This window comes from Sciurus carolinensis, chromosome 4 (assembly GCF_902686445.1).
Source record: "Sciurus carolinensis chromosome 4, mSciCar1.2, whole genome shotgun sequence".
Taxonomy (NCBI): domain Eukaryota; kingdom Metazoa; phylum Chordata; class Mammalia; order Rodentia; family Sciuridae; genus Sciurus; species Sciurus carolinensis.
Window position 1 is genome coordinate 85,524,161 of NC_062216.1, and position 22,762 is coordinate 85,546,922.

General features: G+C 35.9%; 1 protein-coding gene across 5 annotated transcripts in view; it reads left to right on the top strand.

Annotated features, from left to right (window-relative positions):
* The window catches only part of Pik3c2g (phosphatidylinositol-4-phosphate 3-kinase catalytic subunit type 2 gamma), a 367,859-nt gene that overhangs the window by 218,531 nt on the left and 126,566 nt on the right, over positions 1-22,762 (top strand). For all 5 annotated transcript variants that reach the window (XM_047549321.1, XM_047549319.1, XM_047549322.1 and 2 more), the window contains one exon: positions 20,078-20,258. In XM_047549321.1, the coding sequence (XP_047405277.1) occupies positions 20,078-20,258 (181 nt within the window). The remainder of the gene's footprint in view (positions 1-20,077; positions 20,259-22,762) is intronic.

The following is a 22,762-nucleotide window of genomic DNA, read 5'->3' on the forward strand; positions in this document are numbered from 1 at the left end:
GTCATTTCTACTGCCATGCTGCCATTGGATTTTATCTAAATAGCATCTTGGTTTGTTAGGGACACTTTCTTCCCATTTTTTTCATATTTTTTCTGTATATTCCCCTCTAGCACTGAAGATCTAAAGTATTGCAGCTTCCCCCCAACCCCCATAGGCTTATTGTGACCCTGCAGGTTTCCAATACCTCCTTTGAGGGGAAGATCAACATTAGCAGCACCCAGTACAAACAATATGCAGCCATACACCAGATAGCCCCTATAAAGACATTAACAGTATTTTAATAAACAGATAGGATGAGTTCAATTATTATCTACAGTATAGCAAATAGGCTTGCTATGAGCTCTACAACTTCTAGTTGTGGACAGGAATCTCTTTTTTATCAAAAGTATATTAGAAACTGAGTCCTGGAATTCCAGATATCAGATATAGCACCTCCTACTTCTATCTATCTTCCCTGTGTGCTTAGAAATTTGTCAATGTGGCAAAACAGAGCAGCTACCTGCTACTCTTTTATTTTAACATTTTTTTTCATTTAGGCATTGTGGTTTTGTTATAAGTTTCTGAGCTATATATAAAGTTGACTTGAGAACCATCATCCAACATTTTTTATCCTATTATTCTGCTATGACAGCTCATCTTTTATTTTACCCCTCTTTCTATTTCTGATCATAGCAGGAAGGGAGTTACCTATTTAGGATACAACAAGGTAGAAAGAAGTTTTGGAGATTATTATTTAAAATAATAAAAATTCTTTATTGTAACTTATTCTAAAATGGGAAATTACTATTTATAATATAAACATGAGTGAAGATAGGCAGTTGGCACATAAACAGTTAATATCATAATAGATGAAGATTCAGCATAACATTCAGGATGAGTTATTCAAGGCCAGAGGTATGATGTCAAGGTTTCTGGGTGGTAGAAGAAATATTCAAATCAGGACACAAGGTCAGAGTGGGAAGACAGAGTACACGTTCTTTGATACTTGGTCAGAGCACCTTCAGGCAGACTTTACAATAACTTAGAGTTGCAGGTCCTGAAAGAGCCTTCTATGGAACCACAGTCCCATGCAGTTAGGACTCAGGGGTGAAGTAAATTTTCAAAGGGCAAAGACTTTGTTCTAATTATGTAGAGTCATGGTGCACATTAAGGGACTTAATGACTCTGAAAAAATCCTATGTTTTTGGAAAAACAAATTTAAGTGTAGCTTTTCCCAAACATATTTGACCTGTTGTCATTCTTTGAATGAGCACTCTTTAAACTTAAGCCTTAGATGCTTCCTACCACTTTATATCTCAGCTTAATATCCAGTCATCAAATTCTATAATTCCCAGGGTTCTTTCCTTAAATAATCTCTTGCAGTTGTTCCTTCTTTTCTGCTACTACCTATTTCATATCAGTGATTATCTATATCAATAGGAGTGAGGCAAGAAAGTCACAGCAATAAGAGTATGTGTAGTTTCAAAAATCAAAACTCAATGCCATAACTTTTTATTGATTATTATCAAAATAATTAACTCTAGGTCAAAGTTTCCAAAAGAGATTAAAGAAAGGCATAAGATTGGTTGTATATCATAACAACGAAAGCAAAAACAAAAGTCAGATTGTAAGAAGTTAAGAGCCACTGATTTGGGCCTTTTTGAGGCCTTAGGCATTAGTTTTAACTGTTTCTCTGCCCTCCAATGTACATAGCCACTCTCAGCAATGCAATTTTCTGAAAACAAGCAAAGCTTGTGCTCATTTTGAAAAGTCTTCTGGAATACCATAAAAATGCACTGGAAAACAAAAGAATGCTCCAGAAGAAAATTGTTTAACCTCAGACAAGATGATTACTGCTAGTGGACCTAAGTTTCCTTAAATACACAGTGAACACAAGAGATTAGTTGAATCTGTTTTAGTCTGCTTTACCTTGTTGTGATCACAATACCCAACAAGAACAACTTAGAGGAGGAGTTTATTTAGGGATCACAGTTTCAGAGGCTCAATCCATACAAGGCCCACTCCATTACTCCGGGCACAAAGTGAGGCAGAACATCATGGCCAAAGGGAAGATGAACATGGCAACCAGGAAGCTGGGAGCGGTGCACAGGGAAGATGAACCCTTCCATGCCATGCCCCCAGTGACCCCCTACTCCAACCAAACCTCACCTACCTACAGTTACCACCCAGTCAGAAAATTCAAACTAGAGTTAATTGATTAGGTTACAGTTCTCAATATCTAATCACTTTACCTCTGACTATTCCTACATTAACACAGGAGATTTTGGGAGACACCACACATCTAAACCATAACAAATCTCTGCTTATATGAATTTACTGTCTCTTCCCTACTAAAAAATCTTGAATGCATATACTACTTTCCCTGGTGATATTTATGCAATACATCCTCCTTTTATCTAGTTATTTAAGACATTCATAAACCAAATTTCTTTGCAACTGTTCAACCATTTTCTTTTCTACCAGTATCTGCCAAAAACTTTCTGCTCTTATTGAATTTTTCAGGTCACTCTCACTTGAATAATCCTTGCATGTTTCCATCACAGACCTTCATAGTCTCATCTCTGGATAATTCCTTACCGCTTCTTTTCTAATAGTTATTCAGTCTCGTCTTATTTTTTTTTAGGATTTATTTCACATACCACACCCCCTTGTGAGTTTTCTACAATCATTCTAAACAATAGTCATTTCTTCCTAATCAACATCTGGTACCGTAAATTTGTTTTGCCAGTATTTGATCCTTGTGATCTAAAACCTTCCATATTTAAGCATATATTATTTGTCCTAAATAAGATATACTGAGTCTAGAAATTTTAGGATCTCTTATGCTTCAATAGCTTTCTCATAATGCTTACTAAAATATATTACCCACAGTCCACAATCAATATTTATGAATCTCTGGGTGTTAATTAATTATGGAAGATCTGCAAATCCATAATAGTCTCCTTATATCAAATTAGAAACAGCATCACAAAAATCAAAATGGCACACCCTTAGTAAGATGTGAGAAATGTGGTTATATTATTTTAAACCTCTATACTGCACTTTCTCAGTTATGTAACCTATTCAAAATTGAAACTAACTGAACTTCTTTACATTTTCAAATTGGAAAGGATACTCTGCTTTTCGTGCTTCAAAAAAAATATGTTCAAATGTATAAAAGTCTCCATTGCTTTATACCACATTATAAAATTCTCTGCTTATTCCTTTTTGTATTTATCATCTGCTTCCTCTACTATAGTGTAAGCTTCCTGATCACATGAACTTTGGTCATCTCAATCACCACCTTGTGTTGGTGGTTCTGTACTGACATATTTCAATTATCACTATGTCATCAGAAATCTATGTAGTTGCTTGGTATATATTTTTTTGAATAAATAAATAGAAGGTATTTTTCTATATTTGTTTTATTTGCATGATATAAAGCAAGTCATCTTTTCTCACTTGACATAAACCACTTTTAAAAATAGAAAAGTTTATCTATTCCAATGTTTTCAAAAATATGTTCCCCCAAGTCACAAAGTTCCCAGGAGCTAACCCAGAGTGTGAAGTGAAAACGAAATGAGCAGTGATCTAGGCTAACTCACTCTCAATATGGCAAATCATTTTTACCAGACCCACCCACCCCTACTCTGGTTTGCGAGTTAGAGAAGGAAATGGTTCCAAATAAGTTTTGTTTAAAAATATTTACAATTTTTATTTAAAAAAATGTAAAGTGGCTTTTAGAATTTTAAAAATAATCTTATAAATTAGGTTATTTCTATAAATTTTTTTAGACTTCAGTTCTGATTCTACAGCTTACATTTTTGAGATTTTTAGAACTTACACATGCATGGCAAAACACTGAAAGAAATAACTGTTCTAATATGGCACAAATTTAACCTAAAAGCGATACCATATGTGTTTCATCAAAATAATAATTTTAAAAAAACACCCTGTGTATTTGAAGCAGACCATGAACTCTATGGTATTGATGTTTCCAATGTCAGATTCCACCTTGAGTTCATAACTGCTACTTCTTTGCCTGCTCCACTCATTCAGATTAACTATTGAAAACAATAAACCCACTATGTGGGTCAAGTAGAAATAATATATCTAGAGCAGCTACCCAACATGTTGAGAAGATCATCTATGTTCAGTCTTATCAGTAATAGTAGTGGTCACAGCAGAGTGCTACTGAATTCATTCCATTACTGTTCCTACATTGGCACCTTGACTTCAGTTACTGCTATTGTTAACATTGCTGTATACTTGCTTTGATTGTAATTGTGTAGTCATTTTCCCAATCCTTTTTAAAATGACATCAAACCAACGGAAAATAATTGAACTTGAATACCCTTGAAACCAGACTTGTCTTGAACATTTAAGAAAGCTTTCTGCCATTTTCCTTAATTGTTTTTACCAAACAGTCCATGTGGGCTAATTGCATTCAAACTAGGAATACTTTTTACTTATCAGTTATTTTAACTGAGGAAAGTTTGTTTTCCATTAAGTCATATTAGGTAAAATGTTTTGGTAAAATGAGCTACACTGTAACCAAAAATATTTATACAATCTAGAGAACTATAAACTAGTATTCAAATTATGTATTTCTAAGAATACCACAAACAGCTACTATCATTAATGTCAGACTTTCACTGGGACTTCACTAAATCATACCATTTGATACTCATGGCAACCTAGTTAATTAGGAATCATTAGGTACTACTGCAACTCAGAAAGTTTGACCCAGGGGTCAAAAGCCACAGAGTCATTAAATGTCTCAACCATGTTTTGAACTCATACCTATAAATAACTCCTTAGCGTGTTCTTTTCCTATATTTCATAACGTTTGAATTGATGTTAGATCTTACTGATTGATGTAGGTGTTATCAATCCAAGAGAGAGAAATGGGACCATAAATGAGGTTCCCTGAAGCAGTATTTACCAGGCCAAAATAATAGATTATCTTGCTGAATTCTCTATTTTCATCTTCCCAGAATTCTTGGGAAAGGACATGAGAAAAATTCGTCAACAATTTACCTTCTCATCACCCTGTTTTCCCCATTTGTGAAAAATATTTTTTAAATTACACTATAAATAGAAAAAATTACAATAAAACTTTTTGTTCTGTTGCTAAGTTAAAAAGAGGATAGAAAATAAGCAAAAGTAAAGTATAACAAATAAGTAAATATAGAGTTAAGGATTATCGGATTTGTCTAACATTAAATAATAACACAGTGGGAAATACTGTTATACAGAAGAATTGTTTAAGTCAACTTTTTCACTGCTGTGAACAAAGACCTGACAAGAATAATTGGAGGAAGAAAAGATTATTTGAGGGCTCCCAATTTCAGAGGTCTTAGTCCATAGATGGCCAACTCCATTCTTTGGGGCCCAAGGTGAGGAAGAATTCATGGCAGAAGGGTGCAGTAGAGGAAAGCAGCCAGAAACATGGCACCAGGAAGCAGAGAGAGAGTTTTACTCAACCAGGAAAACATATATATCCCAAATGCATGTCCCCAGAGATATACCTCTTCCAGTCACACCCTACCTACCACCCAGTTAATCGATATCAAGGATTAATGCTATTTAGGTTAAGGTTCTCATAACCTAACCATTTCATCTCTATACATTCTTTCATTGTCTCATACGTGAGCTTTTAAGGAACAACTAATATCTAACCATAAGAAGAATCCTCCAGAGATATAGCATGTAAATATTTGATTCATGATTCAAATTAGCAATTTTAAAAGTAGGAATAAGAATGTCATTTTTTAAGAAAGATGAATGGCAAAATACTAGTTGCCTTTCTTTTTCTTTTATTTTTCTTCCTTTTTGGTCTGGGAATATAGCTCAGTTGGTAGAGTGCTTGCCTCGCATGCACACAGCCCTGGGTTCAATCCCCAGCACCACCAATTAAAAAAAAAAAAAAAAAAAAAAAAAAAACTCTTCATATTTTTCTTTTGGAAAGAAAATTGCCAACCAATTAATATCAAAGCAATTTCAGTAACCTACCCCTTTGAGCACTATCATCCAACTGCCACTGATGATTTTACGAAGTCTCATTACAGCAAGACTGTTGAAACTTTCCTTAAAGGATAAATACAAAGGGAGAGTCTCAGAAAGAACTAAATAAGTGGCTAGGTTTATGGCTCAGTGGTAGAGCACTTGCCTAGCATGTGTGAGGCACTGGATTCGATTTTCAGCACCATATATAAATAAATGAATAACATCTAAAAAATGTATTTAAAAAAAGGAAGAACTAAATAATTTGATGGTTCAAACTATAAAAACAAAAGCATGTTTCTAAACAGGGGCAAAAAAAAAAAAAATGAAAACAGTAGAAATGAAGCTACCTGTAGACTATTAGGGGCTATTTTAATCTTGGTAGATAACTTTCTACCTTCCCACTGTTTTTCATTTGTTTTTTGTTTGTTTGCTGTCTTGTTTTGTTTTTGTTTTACTGTCACTGCTTACATCTTCAATACGATTTTTTGCAGATTTTTGAGTCTGCATTTTATTACTCCAACATTATCATTAGCAGTCAATCTAAACTTTTTAAAACAAGCTTTTGGAAATTCTTTAAAACTAAATGTTCTTCTAACTTACTAAATGAATCCATTCCCCACTCCTTCACACAAACTACTTTTCCCTTATGTTTGTGATTTTTCTTCTGAGATATGTGAAAGTTCAATCCTAAAATGACATGGTTTATACAGTAGAAAAGTGTCATGGGTGTCACCTTCTTTTCAAATTACCTAGCCCTTAGGTAATATAACCAACAATGATGGGTTTTAACAGATAAGTTTATTAAAATAAGCAATTATTCTTGTTTAGCAATCAACAATTTCCTCAATTCTTTCCCCATGATCTCAGTCCTTAAATTATAATGTGATATTTACTGGTATTTTCAGAGTGTTTAAAAATTTCAAATATAAATAACATTTTAATATATGTTAATAAATATACTTAAAAGTATGTATAAATATACATAATATGCAAGCTTTTTGGAGATTAAAGAAAATACCATGTGAAAATATAATAGGATTTTATAATTCCAGAATTTATGAAATTAGTTTGAATTCATATCCTAAAATTTTAATCAATAAATAAATTGATTGTAAGAAGATAGGATTTATATATGTAGTAATCATTAATTCATTTATTCATAAATATTTGCTGCCTACTGTGATATTATGATATATATTTTGGTTGTTTCTAGCCACAGATCCTGGCTCAACTCTCTCCCTGTGCAGGCCATTGTGACTCTCATCTTACCCTGCCTTTCCTACAGTCAGCAATAAAAAAATTCTCTGATCAATAAAACAATAGAAATTCTCTTATCCATTTAGTAGGTCATAAGATCCTTTCATTCCAGAGGATCCTGCCTGTTACCTGGAGCAAGGAAGGCTGCACAAAGAGGCTATGATAAAACTGAATAGACTAATCTTGGTGGGTTTCCTCACCCAGTCTACCAGTCTGTTAGCAATGTTGTAATCAATCAAGCCTCTGCAATAAAGTCTCCATGAAAACTCAGAACAGCATTTGGAGAGCTTCCAGGCAGCTGAGCAGGTGAAGTTCCTGGAGGGTGGTGTGCCCAGAGTGAGCACTGACACTTCACTCTTTCACCATTCATCTCCTTGCCCTCTGCATATCTTCATCTGTATCATTTATAATATCCTTCATAATAAATAGACATAGGTACTTGTTTCCCTGAGTTCTGTGAGTCACTCAAATAAAGGAGGGTTTTGGAGGAATCACAATTATAGCTGGTCAATCAGAAGCACAAGTAAAAGCAAACTGGGTCCAGAAGGAGGAGGTGGGTCTTGAGGACTGAGTCTCAAATTTTGGGATGTGACACTATCTCTACATAGATAGTGCAAGCACTGAATTAAGTTAAAGGATTCTGGTTTCCACTGAGGAATTGCCTGCTTGCTGGAGGGGAGAAATCCCCCTACTTTTGAGGTCCCAGAAGTGATCTCTGTTGTGAATGTAGTAGGAGAAAATGAATCTGAGTTGGAATTGTTTATTCCTTCTATATCCTCAGATCGTCTCTGTCACAATCAGAAATTCTGTTAGACCACAAGTGATTAAAGTCATAATCCTCTCCTCAAAGAATTTAAGGTCTAGAAAGAGAGAGTTTGGGAAAAAAAAAATAAAAACACATTTTTTTAAAGCACAATAAAATAAATTCCAAGGGAAGTACTTGACCCTTAGAGAGGAGATGAGGCACACCTGCCCAACACTAGAAAGATCTTTAGAAAGCCTATCAGAAGAGGTGCTAATTAAACTGAACATTAAAGTATAAACAAGTGATAGCATACTGAAACATCATTTCAGACACAAGGCTCAGAACAATGAAAAAGCACGGTAGCCAGAGAAAGCAAAGAAGATTTCAGTTACTATAAGTAGTACTTTACATTTGGAATGGAAAGACATGAGGGGGCATAAAAGACAAGACTTAGAGACAAGGAGGAACTAATCCTGAAGTGCCCTGTATGTTACAGTAGGATTACTTATTTTATCCTGCAGTCTAGGTGCTTCTTACCACTAGAATTGGATTTCATTAGACTTAGTAATGAAGACTAGGAGAAGGGGAGGTGGGGAAACAGGTGATGGGAAAACAAATTACCAGAAGATTCTAGAAATGAAAACTTCAATTAAATTCTGTCAATGGGAGAGAGGGAAGAAATTAGATTTGAGGACTGTTTAGGAGGTAAATGTAATGGAACATGATAACAAATTTGATGTTGAGAGTGAAGATGAGAGAAGAGTCAGAGGTGGGAGGCTGGCAATTCTATTCATGGAGATAAGTAATTCAGGTGAAGAAGCAGGTACTGGGAACCATGATGATTAGATTACTCAGGTGAAGGTTAAAATGCTCTAGGAAAATCCAAGCATCCTATCTTATAAACAAATCAACTTATAGGCTTAGATTGCAGAAAAATGAATTCCAAGTTGGAAACTGTATTAGTCTGCCAGGATTTCCATAGCAGAACATTACATTTAGATTACATTTAAACAACGGAAATTTATTTTCTCACTATTTTGGAGGCTGGAGGGCTAAGATCAAGGTCCCAGCAGAGTGTCCTCTGGTGAGGCTTCACTTACTGATTTGAATACAGACACCTGATTGTGTCTCACACCACCTTGCTTCTGTGTGTGCACATCCTGGTGTCTCTTCTTACTATACCAGGACCCCACCCTTATGACCTTGCTTAACCTTAATTACCTCCTTAAAGGCCCTGACTACAAATGCAGTCACCTTAGGTATTTAAGGCTACAGCGTATGAATCTTAGGGAGACACAATTCAGTCCATAACAGAAACGGATTTGATAACAGGACAGACATTAATATCATCATTTTGCATATGGAAAGACTGAATTGTAAGTCAATTACTTGTGCAATCATACCAAAAGTATTTGAAATGGAATGTCTAGTACCATTTCTACATTCTTGGGACATGGTGATCACAGTCTATAAAATATAACTTGGATAATAACAATAATAACATCACATAAGTAGGCAGATCATTAGCCGGGTAGGTTATGAAGGTCTCACAGAACACCACTAAGTCTATTGAATTTCCAAAAGGAATGGGATTAAGTGGTGCTAGCCAACTTCAAGGCACATGGTTCTTTGGTGATGCTGAACAAGAATGTCCCAGAAATTTTCTCAGGACATCAAACACAGCTCCAAATCTTATGGATAATATCCCAGGGAACCTTTAATATCTTTATAGAATAAACCACACTGTTAGTGACTCTGAAAAATGACAGGTGAAGCAGCTGCCCCAGGTGTGACCTGAAGCTGAGGCTTCAGGAAAACTAGGTATTTCAAAGCCAGCTTTGCCTTGCACTGGTAAACCTGCCCCTCCGGCTGTGTTCAAACACCTGGATTGTTCACTGCACAATATGATGATTATCCAGCTTTCACCAGAGGGCCGTGCAAGAACAAAAGGCTGAGAGGTGAAGAGGATTTTTATTATTAGGTTGCTATTCTTATGAAACATTCATATAGCAAAGGAATCGCCTTGCTGTTAAAAGAAATTTTGTTAAGGAAACTTTATGAAAAAGATGCTTGTACTGCCTTTAAAGTAACTATACGTGTATTCCAAAAGATAAATAAATAAATAAAAATGAAAGTTAAAAAACAGACTGAGTTAGGAACTCAGCCATATTTTCAAAGAGTAAGGGAAAATAGAGTCATCTATTGGACTAATTTAAAATTCCACAAGCATGGATTTGAGCATTAATTATATGTCGGGAAGAATTTATTGTATTATGGTGCATGTGCTGATGTTAGAGACTCCCCATTTCTCTTCTGTCACAACTTGCAAACATTTGGAGCCAAAGACCCAATTAAAATGGATAGTGCAGAGCACATCTGTTATGAGTGTACAGTTCATGGATTCTTAGGTTCCCAAATGTAGTCAATATGTTACTTTCAACTTTTCCTCTTCTCCCCTCCACTCCCCTAGTGTCACCCAATACTGTCACTTGTCTAAATAAACCACAAGGGGCCAGACCTTTTGGAACTGTGATGTTGGCCCTACTTTCTCAAGTGAGGAAGGGATAGGGGAAGGGTGAGTCAGGCCAATGATTCCCATTACACACACATTTTATTCATTTTGCAGGCTAAGTAAGAGGACAAAGAGTATCCTTGCTTTTAAATATTGCACACAAAATTAATGTTTAGGTAAACAAACTCCTCTTCAAAAATTAAATATATATTTATATAATAATATAAAATATATAATTATATATATAGATGCTAGAAGAAGAAAGAAAAATATTATTGGCATTTTTGGTGGAGTTTTGGCAGAGAGTTTATAGGTAGCAGGACAAAATGAAATGAGGTGCCTGGAAAGAAAAATGGTAACATAAGGTCACTTTATTTCAGAGGATTAGGAATAAGAAACAAGAAAAGAGGTAAAATAAAAACAAGCAGGAACTTGGGGGAAAGAAAGAAGAGAAAGGAGAAAGAAAGAAAATAAAATGATTCCTAGATCACATGCTAATGTCAAAACCACATCATGAGCTAGTTCCTTGTTTGGATGTTACAATGTGTTGCGACATGATGATGAAGATCAAGGGCTTTGGAGACCAAGGAGCTGGAATCCCTGGTCCATTCAGTGAGTGACTTTGGGCTAGTTATTCCATCTCTATGAACCACAACACCCTTGCCTGTAAGATGGAAGGAATTATAATACCTGGACCTCATTTGCAGATTGCCTAGCACAGCTAGGCAAAATGCTTGGAAAATGCCTGGCAGAGAATAAATGTTTGATAATTTCATTAAGGATTAAAATTATGGAGGCCTAGAACTGGAAGGTAGCTTGCTGGACCTCACCAGCTCCAACATTTTACAGAGCAGGAATGTAAATGAAAACATTAAGTTTCTTTTTTAATTTTTTTTTAATTTTACAGACTGCATTTTGATTCATTTTACACAAATGGGGTACAACTCTTCATGTTTATGGTTGTGCACGATGTAGATTCCTACCATTTGTGTAATCATGCATGTACATAGGATCATGATGTCTGTCTCATTCATCTTTCATACCCCCGAACATTAAGTTTCTTACCAGAGTTGACACAAACAGAAATTGGTCTTCCAGATCATGTTTCAATGGGTTTTAGAAACAGAATATAATGCTGACAGCCCTGAGCAATGGTCAAGAACTCTGGGTTCTAGTTGCAGGACCTTGAACAAGTTCCTTAATCTCTGTTTCCTCACCTAATAAATATGAGGGTAGGAGGGATTGTCTCCCATTTACTTCATGCTCATTAAGTGTTATTCCAGGAGAACATGAGTCTGATTGACACTGAGGGTGTTTGATTACAGTGAAAAGGACGAGGACTAATCCAAAACACACAGGAAGAGCAACAGGAGCATGGGGATTCTTGGGTTCAGGGAAGGTAGAAAACCAAGATGCGATAAAAGGGGGATGGAATACAAAAGGGCCTTTTAGATTTCTCTCTCTCTCTCTCTCTCTCTCTCTCTCTCTCTCTCTCTCTCTCTCTCTCTCTCTCTCTCTCTTCTCTCTCTTTCTCTCTCTCCCCAGAACCAAAATTCCACCTATTTTGTTTTCTTTTAGGATTAGCAAGCATATGGGGTATAGAGGGGGTGGTGTTTGAAGAGGGCTCACTACCAGCTACTCACAGCTTGGTACCTAATTTAGGAAAATGATTTGAAGAAAATTACTTACACTAAAGCAGTGTGTTGGAATGGGAGGAGGAGGAGGACAATTTATGCTCTAAAATCACATTGCTCAGATGATTTGACATGAGAGCATATAAATACATGTAAATAGATTGAAGGGAGTTTTACTTATTAACCAGTAGGCTACCTGGTGAACCATAACCCTCAGCAGGATGAGTGAAGAGTTTCCCATTTCGTATAATAGATCCAGGAATCTTCAGGGACTTTTCTGCTCAGCCTAGTTTCACCTTCATAAATCCCAGCTCATCCTAAGAGTACAACATTGCAGTGTAACAATGATTATTGGTGTTTAAACAAACTGGATGTCATCAATGACTAATTTTCCATCAGAAAACACCATTTAACCTTACATTAAGTACATGCCAGGTGCTGTGGTGCAAGCCTGTTGCAAGTTCAAAGCCAGCCTCGGCAACTTAGTGAGAATCTGTCTCAAAATAAAACATAAAAAGGGCTGGGGATGTGCTCGGTGGTTGAGTGCTCCTGGGTTCAATTCCTGGAGTCCTCCCCAAAATTATTTTATTTGATGACAAACTATTAATTATAATAGCAAATGAATATTTATATATCCATACATGGGATCTGGAAGAGCAGTGAAGGTGGAGATAATGAAAGTCAAAGAGAACAATTAACTCTCTTAAGTGTTGGGGGTCGAGATCCCAAGTTCCTGTTCTGCATTTGGGGACCTTTTGCCTCATGAAGTACAGTGTATTTGCTGAAGCTGTATTTCTTCCTGCACCAACTCAGATTTTTAAACGTCTCACCTAGTTTCCTCTGAATCAAATGAATTTTGCAATTTCGAACAGCCTTTTCTTTGTCCTTTTACATTCTCTAATTAAAATGGTAGATTCCATAGTTCCTGGTCACTTTTAGATATAGAATAACTCTCACCAGTGTTGTCCAATACAGAACTTCATTTTCTTCTCTCATTTGACATAATACCACCACCCCATTGTCTAGCACCAGCCAACCTTTATCTTGGAAAATCTCAGTGGGTAGAGGTTGTAGCATGCTCTTTAATTCTTTCTCTCTCTCTTGATCTCCTCTCTCTCTCTTTCTCCCTCAGTTCTAACTTCTCTTGGTTTGGGATGGTAATTAAAAAAAAAATAAAATAAGGAGAAAGTGACCCTTGCACTTGATGTGACAAGCAATTGCAATCCTTTGTCCATGAGCTCAGATTCAAAATCTTCTGTGGTTTCACTGTAAAAGCAGCTTCTCGGAGGTTACCATGTGTGAGTTCTTTAGGCAACCTGTGGGACCTCCTCTCCAGGAGATCTTGTTTTAGCTCTCCCTATACCCACACAAAAAGGGGTCATATATAAGTACATTCCTTGACACAAATACATACACAAATACATACAAGGACCCAGTAGGGAAAATAACGATCATCGTGCCACAGCTACTCAGTCCCTTTCCTGATAAGCTTGAGTCAGTTATCTGACCTCTATTTGCTTTTTGTTTGTTTGTATTCAGTTTTGTTTGGTCTCTCCTTTAATCTTAGGTCTTGATAGCCACCACCAGGGCTCATCCAATGCCATCAGTCACCATTCAGCATCAGGTCCTCCAGCTGCTGCCATTGGAGTAGAGCATAGTTTCCCAGAGCAGGCACAGTCCTGCCTCCCTACCTGCCCTCAGCCTTCTGACCCTTTGTTTAGCCCTATCTTATGTAAGCCCCCCAAAATCCTGCCATTGCTATTGTGCTTGTTAGTATAACACCATTTTACTCTGAGAGAATCTCTATCAGATAGACAAACACTTGGCTGGACAAAGTAGCAGATGGTGGATAGGCCTATTCATAGTTCCAAATGAATCAAAAAGCATGTTAGTTGTAATAAAAAAAAATAAAATAAAATTTCAGCAATGTAAGAGAATATACATGTTCAAATGAGCAGAATCTAATCATTTTTGAAATACTCTTCGGGACTTTTTATGATCCATGAAAGAAAGTCACTTGTATTGCTTTTATAGGTTTTTTTTAAATCTGAAATTATACTCAAATTGATCACTCATCTAATTCACTAGACTAGGCTTCAGATGATTTTTGTTTATTTTCAATAATTAGGTTTGGCCCAAATTATCCTCTAGGCTACCACTGGGGATGTTTAAAAATATGCTTTGTATTCTAGAGGCAATTCAAGCAAACAAGTGAAAACCAAATCAAAGAAAAGAAAAAAGAATGTGAAATTTGGCATTTTCACTTGCTTTTACCATAGCAACAAAACTGCCTCGAGGTTTATGTGAAGCAAGATTTGTTTCTCACTCATGTGGCATGCAGGCTGCAGGCTTGCTCTTCCTCCATCTGGCTCCACCAGACTCTGAGCATCAGTGCTCAGTTCTGTTCCACGTGGTATTCAGTCCAGAACTGGAAGAGCAGCCCCACCTATTTTCATGACCGAAAGTAGAAGTACGAAAGGCCAAAGCAAAACACAAAGCATATTTGAAGCATCTACAAGGACATGGGTGTACATTTCATTCAGTGTCATTCTGTTGATCAAGGCAGATACCATGGCTGAACAGACAAGGGCAGGAGAAAGATACTCTGACTACAAGAAGGCCCTGGAAGTCCCTTGGCAAAGAGTATGGATATATGATCTTCAGAAGAGAAAGCATTGAGTTGGGAACAAAAAACAAATCGACCATGTACTGTGGGCACAGTGGAAACATCAAAACTATGAGCATATAACATTCTAAAGAGACTACTAAGGAGATGGTAATTATTATTAGCTATATAAATCATGGCAAGAATGTAAAATCAAGTCAGTTATATACCTTTCAGACCCCCTCATATGTTTAAAAGCTCTAAAATGTATATGATCTCTAGAGTATAGCTTTAATTACTTTGTTCCCTTTGTTAATAGTTTTATATTTGAATTGTTACAAAGTGGTTTGTTGATACATACATATTGCAAAATTATAATTGATTGAAAATTATAGAACTGCTATTTGTGTCAATTTTTTCACTGCTGTGACTAAAAGACTTGACAAGAAAAAGTTGAGGAGGAAAAGTTTATTTGGGGGCTCACTGTTTCAGAGGTCTCAGTCCATTGGTGGCTGGTTCCATTCTGTGGGGTTCCAGGTAAGGCAGAACATCATGGTGGAAGAGTGTGGTGAAGGAAAACAGTTGGGAACATGGCACTAGGAAGCAGGGAGAAAGTGCTCTGGTAAACAAGGACAAGAAGTAACCCCCAGGGACCCACCTTTTCCAACCACCCCCTACATGCCTATAGTTACCACCCAGTTAATCCCTATCAGGGGATTAATGCACTGATTAGGTTAAGGCTCTTATAACCCAATCATCTCACCTCTTAACCATCTTTCATTGTTTCACACATAAGTTTTTTGGGGACACAATATCTAAACCATAACAATTGCCTTGTCCCACATAATGGTCCTTACATGCAAAATTCAGTAGACATTTAGGGGTAGTATTTCTAAAAGAATGAATCAGTATTCTAACAACTGGCTAGTCAGATGGATCCTTTTCAAGGAGTATATACCAAGTTCCTCAGTAGAGGGAAACATTGAATTAATGTCTTAACCACTTAAAAGTTGTGTTGTTCAGTTTTTTGTCACTAAGATCAAAATACCTGACAAGAACAAGTTAGAGAACAAAATGTTATTTTGGGCTCACAGTTTCACAGGTCCAGTTCATGGTTGACCAAATCCATTACTCTGGACCTGAGATGAAGAACATCATGGCAGAAGGATGTGGCAGAGGAAAGCTGCTCAGCTTGTGGCTGCTAAGAAGGAGAGAGAGAGAGAGAGAGAAAAAAAGAGAGAGAGAGAGGGCCAAGGATAAAATAATAATCCTCAAGGGCATGTCTCCAGTGACCTACTTCCTCCAGCCACAAGGAACCCACCTGCTTGCAGTTATCACCAAGTAGTCCATTCAGACTATTAATTCATTAAGTGGATTAACCCACTGATGAGGTTAGAGCTCTCTTAATCCAATGTTTTCACCTCTGAACATTGCTTCATTGCCTAACATGTAAGATTTGCAGCAGGGGGTGCTGGCATTTAGATCTAAATCACATCAGAAGTAAAATAAAGTTGCTAATGCTAAAGAGATATTATTTTACTTGACAACTGTACTATTGAAATCTTACAATTAAAAATTCCATGTATGTATTGGATGTCAGCCTTTATCAGTCCCAGTGTCCTAGGAACACCTGAAGAAGTCACATTCTAGATCCCCCCATGTTCGCTAAGTACTGGTCTCCTGAGCCACATACCTCAGCCCACAGATAATAGCAACAGATACAGAAAGAAATGGGCAGTCCAGGGCTGACCTGAAATCCCCCATCACAGTGAAGATGAATTAATGATAGTTCTTACAGCACAATATCCCACACTACAGGGGCTGCCTGAGATTTCACCCAGTCATGTATTTCCTGTAGATGAAGAAGCAAAGCAGCATTCAATACCAGAAAAGAACTGCCGATTCCCCACTTCATCCACAGGATATACACGAGTGAGTAAAAATCTCAAGCAGCCCCAGTGATGTGAGATATTGTGTTATTGAGAATTAAAATTAAGAGCAAGACTGAAGTGGGTTCCGAGGCGAAGAGAGCAAAGATGGTATGATTACTCTGTTCTGTCCCGCTGGTAACTGATGAAATATGAACTACTGTATGTTTCCTGTGGCTCTAGCAAGTCAATCACCATGTTCCCAGAAGTAGTGATATGCATGATGAAATGGAGAAAAGCTTTAATATCCAAGGAAAATCTCCATTTCATGCTGGCTAAGGTCTGTGACTGTCTTAGGTATCTCTGAGTCTACCATAATCCACTTAATTTGGGCAAATACCTTCTAACAGATGTGCTGTCACCTGAAATGTTTCCTTCACTCTTGCTTCTTTGCTTATGGAAACTAACACTGTCAAAATCTCCTTTAATCATCTAAATTTTCTGCATTTATTTCATTTTAATGTTGCCATAGCTTACAGTCTATAAGGCATTCAGACACATGTACAAAACAATATCAAATTGAAACACAGTTGGATCTTGCAGACATTCAGATAAACAGGTCTCTGGAATTTTGAGATTTACCTCAGAGTTTGTGCATGAACACATTGCCTGCATCTCAAAAACCTAGTCTTTTAATGGCAAGTTCTACTTAATACTCCTCAGTTCCTTGACCTTAACTTTCTAATTTTAGACGTTTTATTTGGCAGAAGCAATACTCCCTCTCTCAGGTTACAACGTCTTGCAAAATGATTTCTGTAGTATTCAAAGAACGGTGCTCAGCTGTTTTCCATAACCTTATTAACAGAGGGAACGGGTGAAATCCACAGTATCAGGGACTTACCACTTCCTTATGAGGAAGGTCATTGACACCAACAGAGAAACCCTCCACCCAAAACTATGTAGGACATTTTTTCTGCAGTTGAAAATTAAGGGCCTTGTTAATTTCTCTTGTCAGTGATGGTGTCTGTGCCTTAGGGTGCAGCAATGGAATAAGTGACCTCTTTTGGTCATCACCAACACTGTATGATTTCCATTCTGTAATGTAAAAACAAACTCCTTATACCTCAAATAAAAAGCTACAGAGCTTGAACCAGATCTCACCAGGAAAGCATGTAATTCTGGCAGGGATGCAGGGTTTGAATGAAGTACATTCTCCAAGGAAAATAATCACAACAGAATACACTGAGTGTTCTGAGCTTTTATGTTTTTTTAGAACATGGTCACATATTCTCTCTGCAAATCTCTTACACTCCATTTTATTTTGAACAAGGAATCAAACTGAGTGTTTTCTCCTTGAGCCACAGTAAAGCAAGTATATTGCTCATGAGAGAAGCAAATTCATTTCTAGTAGAATAAGAAATAAGATTATTATGAACACAAATTAACTATACAATTCTGGCAGTCCCTATGACATCAGTCCTAAAATACATCTTTTCTTCCATTATTTTAGTAAAAAGTTGTCGAGTTCATCCATGCAGAATAACTTCTTTTTTATTATGTGGACAGTAGTTGGGTAGTTAAAGAGTTATATTTATGTACTAGAACAGGTTAAAAATGCTTCAAAAAACAATAAACTCAATATTCAAAGTATAAAAATGCTGGCAAACACTGATGTAAGATATAGAAATACTCTCTTCATCAACTTCCTATTTCCTAGACTATAAAATGGTACATTACCCAGTCCTCAAAGTACTGTGAGAATCCGAGAGGTATATGATTCTTCATAAAATGTCTTGAAGTTTTACATGTGCATGCTTACATTAGCAGCTTTGCATTCACATGCACCCAACACACATTTCTTAGAGTCTCCAAATAATGATGTAATTCGTTCATTGCATGTCTGATGTTTCAAAAATTTCATCATAGGGCTGAGTAGGAAAACCTTTCACAGTCTACTATGCTTCCATTGAAAATGCACAGGAAGCAATAGAGTATATTTTCCTGTGATACATCATTAGCTCCTTGAGGATTTTTTTGTGTGTGTTTACATGTGTCTTTAATACATTATAGAAATAAATAAGAACTGTTATCTGGAAAAACAAAATGTTTGTATTTTCACTGGGAAAGAAAAAGAGGTTCTTAAAGATACCTAGCTTCATGTGGATGGCAAAGGAACAGGCATTCATTTTCAAGAAGTACAGAATTGCTCAACTAATTTTTAAATTTAAGTGTGTAATAACAGAAGACATAGGACAAATAAAAATAATGAATGTGTTAGAATATTCAAAACAGAATACATATTGAGCAGAGATGCAAATTAGAAATGTAGAACACACACACACACACACACACACACACACACATACACACACACACCTGCCAAACACCACTCCTTGCCCCTAGGATTCCATCCTCCTTTCTTCTAGTTTCTTAAATGCTGATTATTTTTCAGAAAAGGGGAAAACTAAAGACCAGTTTGAACTAAAAGAATCAATCTAAGAGAGATTAAGATTCAGAAGACTTAGTCTTTTTTATTCTATTTCAGTGTTTTAGGGCATAATAGAAAGTAAAAGTTTTAGCACATTGTAATTGTTGTGAAAGCAATAGAAATTGTCACATGGAAGACAGAGTAATCAAATACTTGTCACTGTTCCATTATCTTGGAAAGTATTCTTGCTTGTGCTCTATGCCTCTGATGTACATGACATGAGCAGACTGCAGGGCAAACAGAAGTTAACTTGGGGAGGCTGAAAGACACAAATGGACTAATGTTTTTTGATTGCCTAGTATATACATTGTGCTAAACATTTTCAAAATGTGTACCTCACTCTACGTTCTCTACAGTTCTCCTTAATCAGAGTTATTAACTTATTTACAGTTGAAGAAATAATATCTCAGTCTAGTTATATTATAAGTTGTAGAGTTGGGATTGAGCCCAAAAAGGTCTGAAAGTTTAAAAAAGCAAAAAAAAAAAAAAAAAAAAAAAATGCTCTTGCCTCCAGGTTATTAAATGACGTGCTGGAGAACAGAGCAATGTCTAGATATGTGACCGTGTGGGGATATTATAATTTAAAGAAAAGAAGAAAAAGCTGTGCTGAATGATTAAGTCACACCGTAGCATGGTCACTTATAAAAACTATTTCTAAAGCTCTTTGTCCATATTTTAATAAGTTGAAGATGTTCTTGAGATAAGTGTTTGTTACAGAATTAAGAAGGTGGAAAGAAAAAGTGCATTGTGAATTGAAATGAGAAAAGCAAGGTCTCATATTGATTCTTCACTCTTGGAATCTCATTAGCTGTCAGATGGAATTTGATGACTGCCCACAAATAAACAGCATTTCTTCCATTCTTAGCTGTTAAACTGCCCAAAGTCACCCATACGGATTAGTCTGAAATGCTCTTAATGTTCCTGCTGGTGGTTAAAAATCAGCCTTAGATACCAGAATTCTTTTTCTCTCTTTCCTTCAGGCTGCTAAAAGATGCACAGAATGAAGTTTATTTTAAAAGCTGGTATCAGAAGCTGTTGGCTGCTCTCCAATTCTGTGCAGGAAAAGCCTTGAATGATGAGTTTTCTAAGGAGAGGAAACTTATCAAAATTCTAGGAGATATTGGAGAAAAAGTCAAGTCTGCCAGTGACCCTCGAAGACAGGTTTGTTAAGAAACCAATCTTAATGTCGTGAAATTATTTTATTTTTAACTTTGGCTCAATTAAATTTTAATTTCGTAGCTTAGAAAAAAATTCCTTGACTATACTTAATGATAAGACATTTAATTACTTTTATCAAGTGTTTTTCTTTTCCATTTAACTTTCCTAAAGTTAATGATAATGTCTATCACCAGGACATAGTTTTGTGATATAAGTTCCATATGCACAGAAAGGACAATAAAAGACAAACTTAAAAGCAGTTTACCCACAAAAGCCTGATGGCATAATCTTAAAATGGCGGCACTACTCCAACTTATGAGAGAAGGTACAAAACCTGAGTGTAGATTTTCCTAATATTGCCCTAACCAAACCACATTTAAAAAAACAAAAAGATTTTATTTTTTTCTAAAACAAATAAAATGAATTAAATGAAACAAATTAATAGTGTTCTAGTTAGTGATATTTTTATACTAAGATCTTAGATGATAATGAAAATATTGAGCCTCTTTCTCGCTGATTATAACAGTGAACCTTGCTATTCTTTTCCTTGGTCTAATAGAAGAACATTTGCTCTTTTTAATTATCTGCATCAATAGTTCCCTTCATTGATATAGACCATTAAGTAAGGTTCTCTTAAGTTCAACATTCAACATGCAAGGAAATAGTGGACATTCATCCATTGTATGAGGAACATTATTCAATAACAATTGAGGACTCACTACCAACTTGAAGTTAAGGAAAGAAATATGACTAAAACATGAGTCTTGTCCTCAAGGGAACTCAGATTTTTCTCCATTCACTGTCTAAAATCAACAAGGTTGTTCAACCAAATTATATGAAAATAGTAATTTGCAAAGTCTCCCAGAATTTTTTCCCACACTAGGATTTTTCTTACTGGAAGTCACTCCCTTTAATAGAAATGCCAGAAACTAATCTGCTTCACCTACATAGGAGAAAATGGAAAAGAAAAATCATAAATGTTGATTTTATTTTTAAATGGCAAATCTACAAACTTTGGCTAAAAGAAAGAACCTTGAGGAAAATCTTACAATTTGCAATGCAAATTTTAAAAATCCTATGATTTCTCCACACTACTGAAAGCTCATTAATTGTTTTGTAATGATGGACAAAATGTTGATAACAAGTAAAATAATTTGGCTTAAAATTTACAGTAGTCTGGAGTTGGGTTGTAGCTCAGTGGTAGAGCACTTGCCTAGCATGTATGAGGCACTGGGCTCAATGCTCAGCACCACATAAAAATAAATAAATAAAATAAAAGTATTGTGTCCATCTACAACTAAAAATAAAAATTTTTAAAATAAAAAATACAGAAATCTGTTTCTAAGTTTGATCTTTATCACTTATATTTTAAAATCTCTTAAATATTTGTGATACATGCTATGGTTATTTAGTTCTAGTGCCTTTTGTGACAATTTGCATCATTTCGGAGTGATATTGACAATATCCATTCAAATACATTTCTCTTGCCTTAACTGACAGTTTTGTGAAAACAACTCTTCATATGAAAATAGGAAGAGAAAAATCAAGAGATCAAGGAGACATTTGGAGTTTCTCCCCAGTTAAGTTACTGATAGCTATTTTTTCTACTTAAAAAGAGCATTAGACTAAACATAACAATACAAATTGGAGAAGGTTTAACCTAAATGAAAGGAGCAGGGATCCCCTCCATGATACTCAGCAGGCAAGCCCACTGCAGGTACAGCAAGAAGGGCAGATACAGAAAAAAATCCCATAGTGAAATTTTACCTCAGTCTCCACCTTGCTCTTTTAGATTCTGGGAACAGCAGATTCTATTATTTACCAGTGAGCCAAGGGTAAGAGCTAAGAAATTTTGAGAGTCAATTAAACATTATGACTCTGATATCTTTATTTTCAAAATTGGCTTTAAGGAGTATTCAAAATTGAACTAAAAGGAGCTTGGTTGTTTTATGATCAATTGTGATTGTTTTCTACCTCTTTTATTTTTTTAGAGGATGCACAATTCTAAAGGTGTCATTTGTGATCTCTGACCTTCCACAGTTTCTGTAGAGTATTGATGGGATTATTAATACTATAATGCACATTAAGCATATATAATATACTGATTGACATCTAGTAAACTATTTGTTCAAGCATATTGTTTCTGACCATATAATACAATTGTCATTTTTTATCATTATTGTCACTAATGTATGTGAATATTTCCTAAAATGCACTATTACTATTAAGTGTAAACCTTGAGAGTTATAAACTAAGATTTCAGAAAATTATCAGAAAAAAATCATGTTGATAATGACTTGAAGCAGAAGTTACAAATTGGTAGGCCACAGGTCAAATCCAACCCATTGTATTTTCTTTGAACAGAATAGTATCTTGGTATTTGCTTTTAACTGAATATGAGGTCCTTGAGAAAGGGCATGCACACTTTGGTTCTCCCCTTTCCCCAACATTTCCCACTGTCTTAAGTTCACTTCCTCCTAATACTTGATTACAAAGAATCAGGCCCC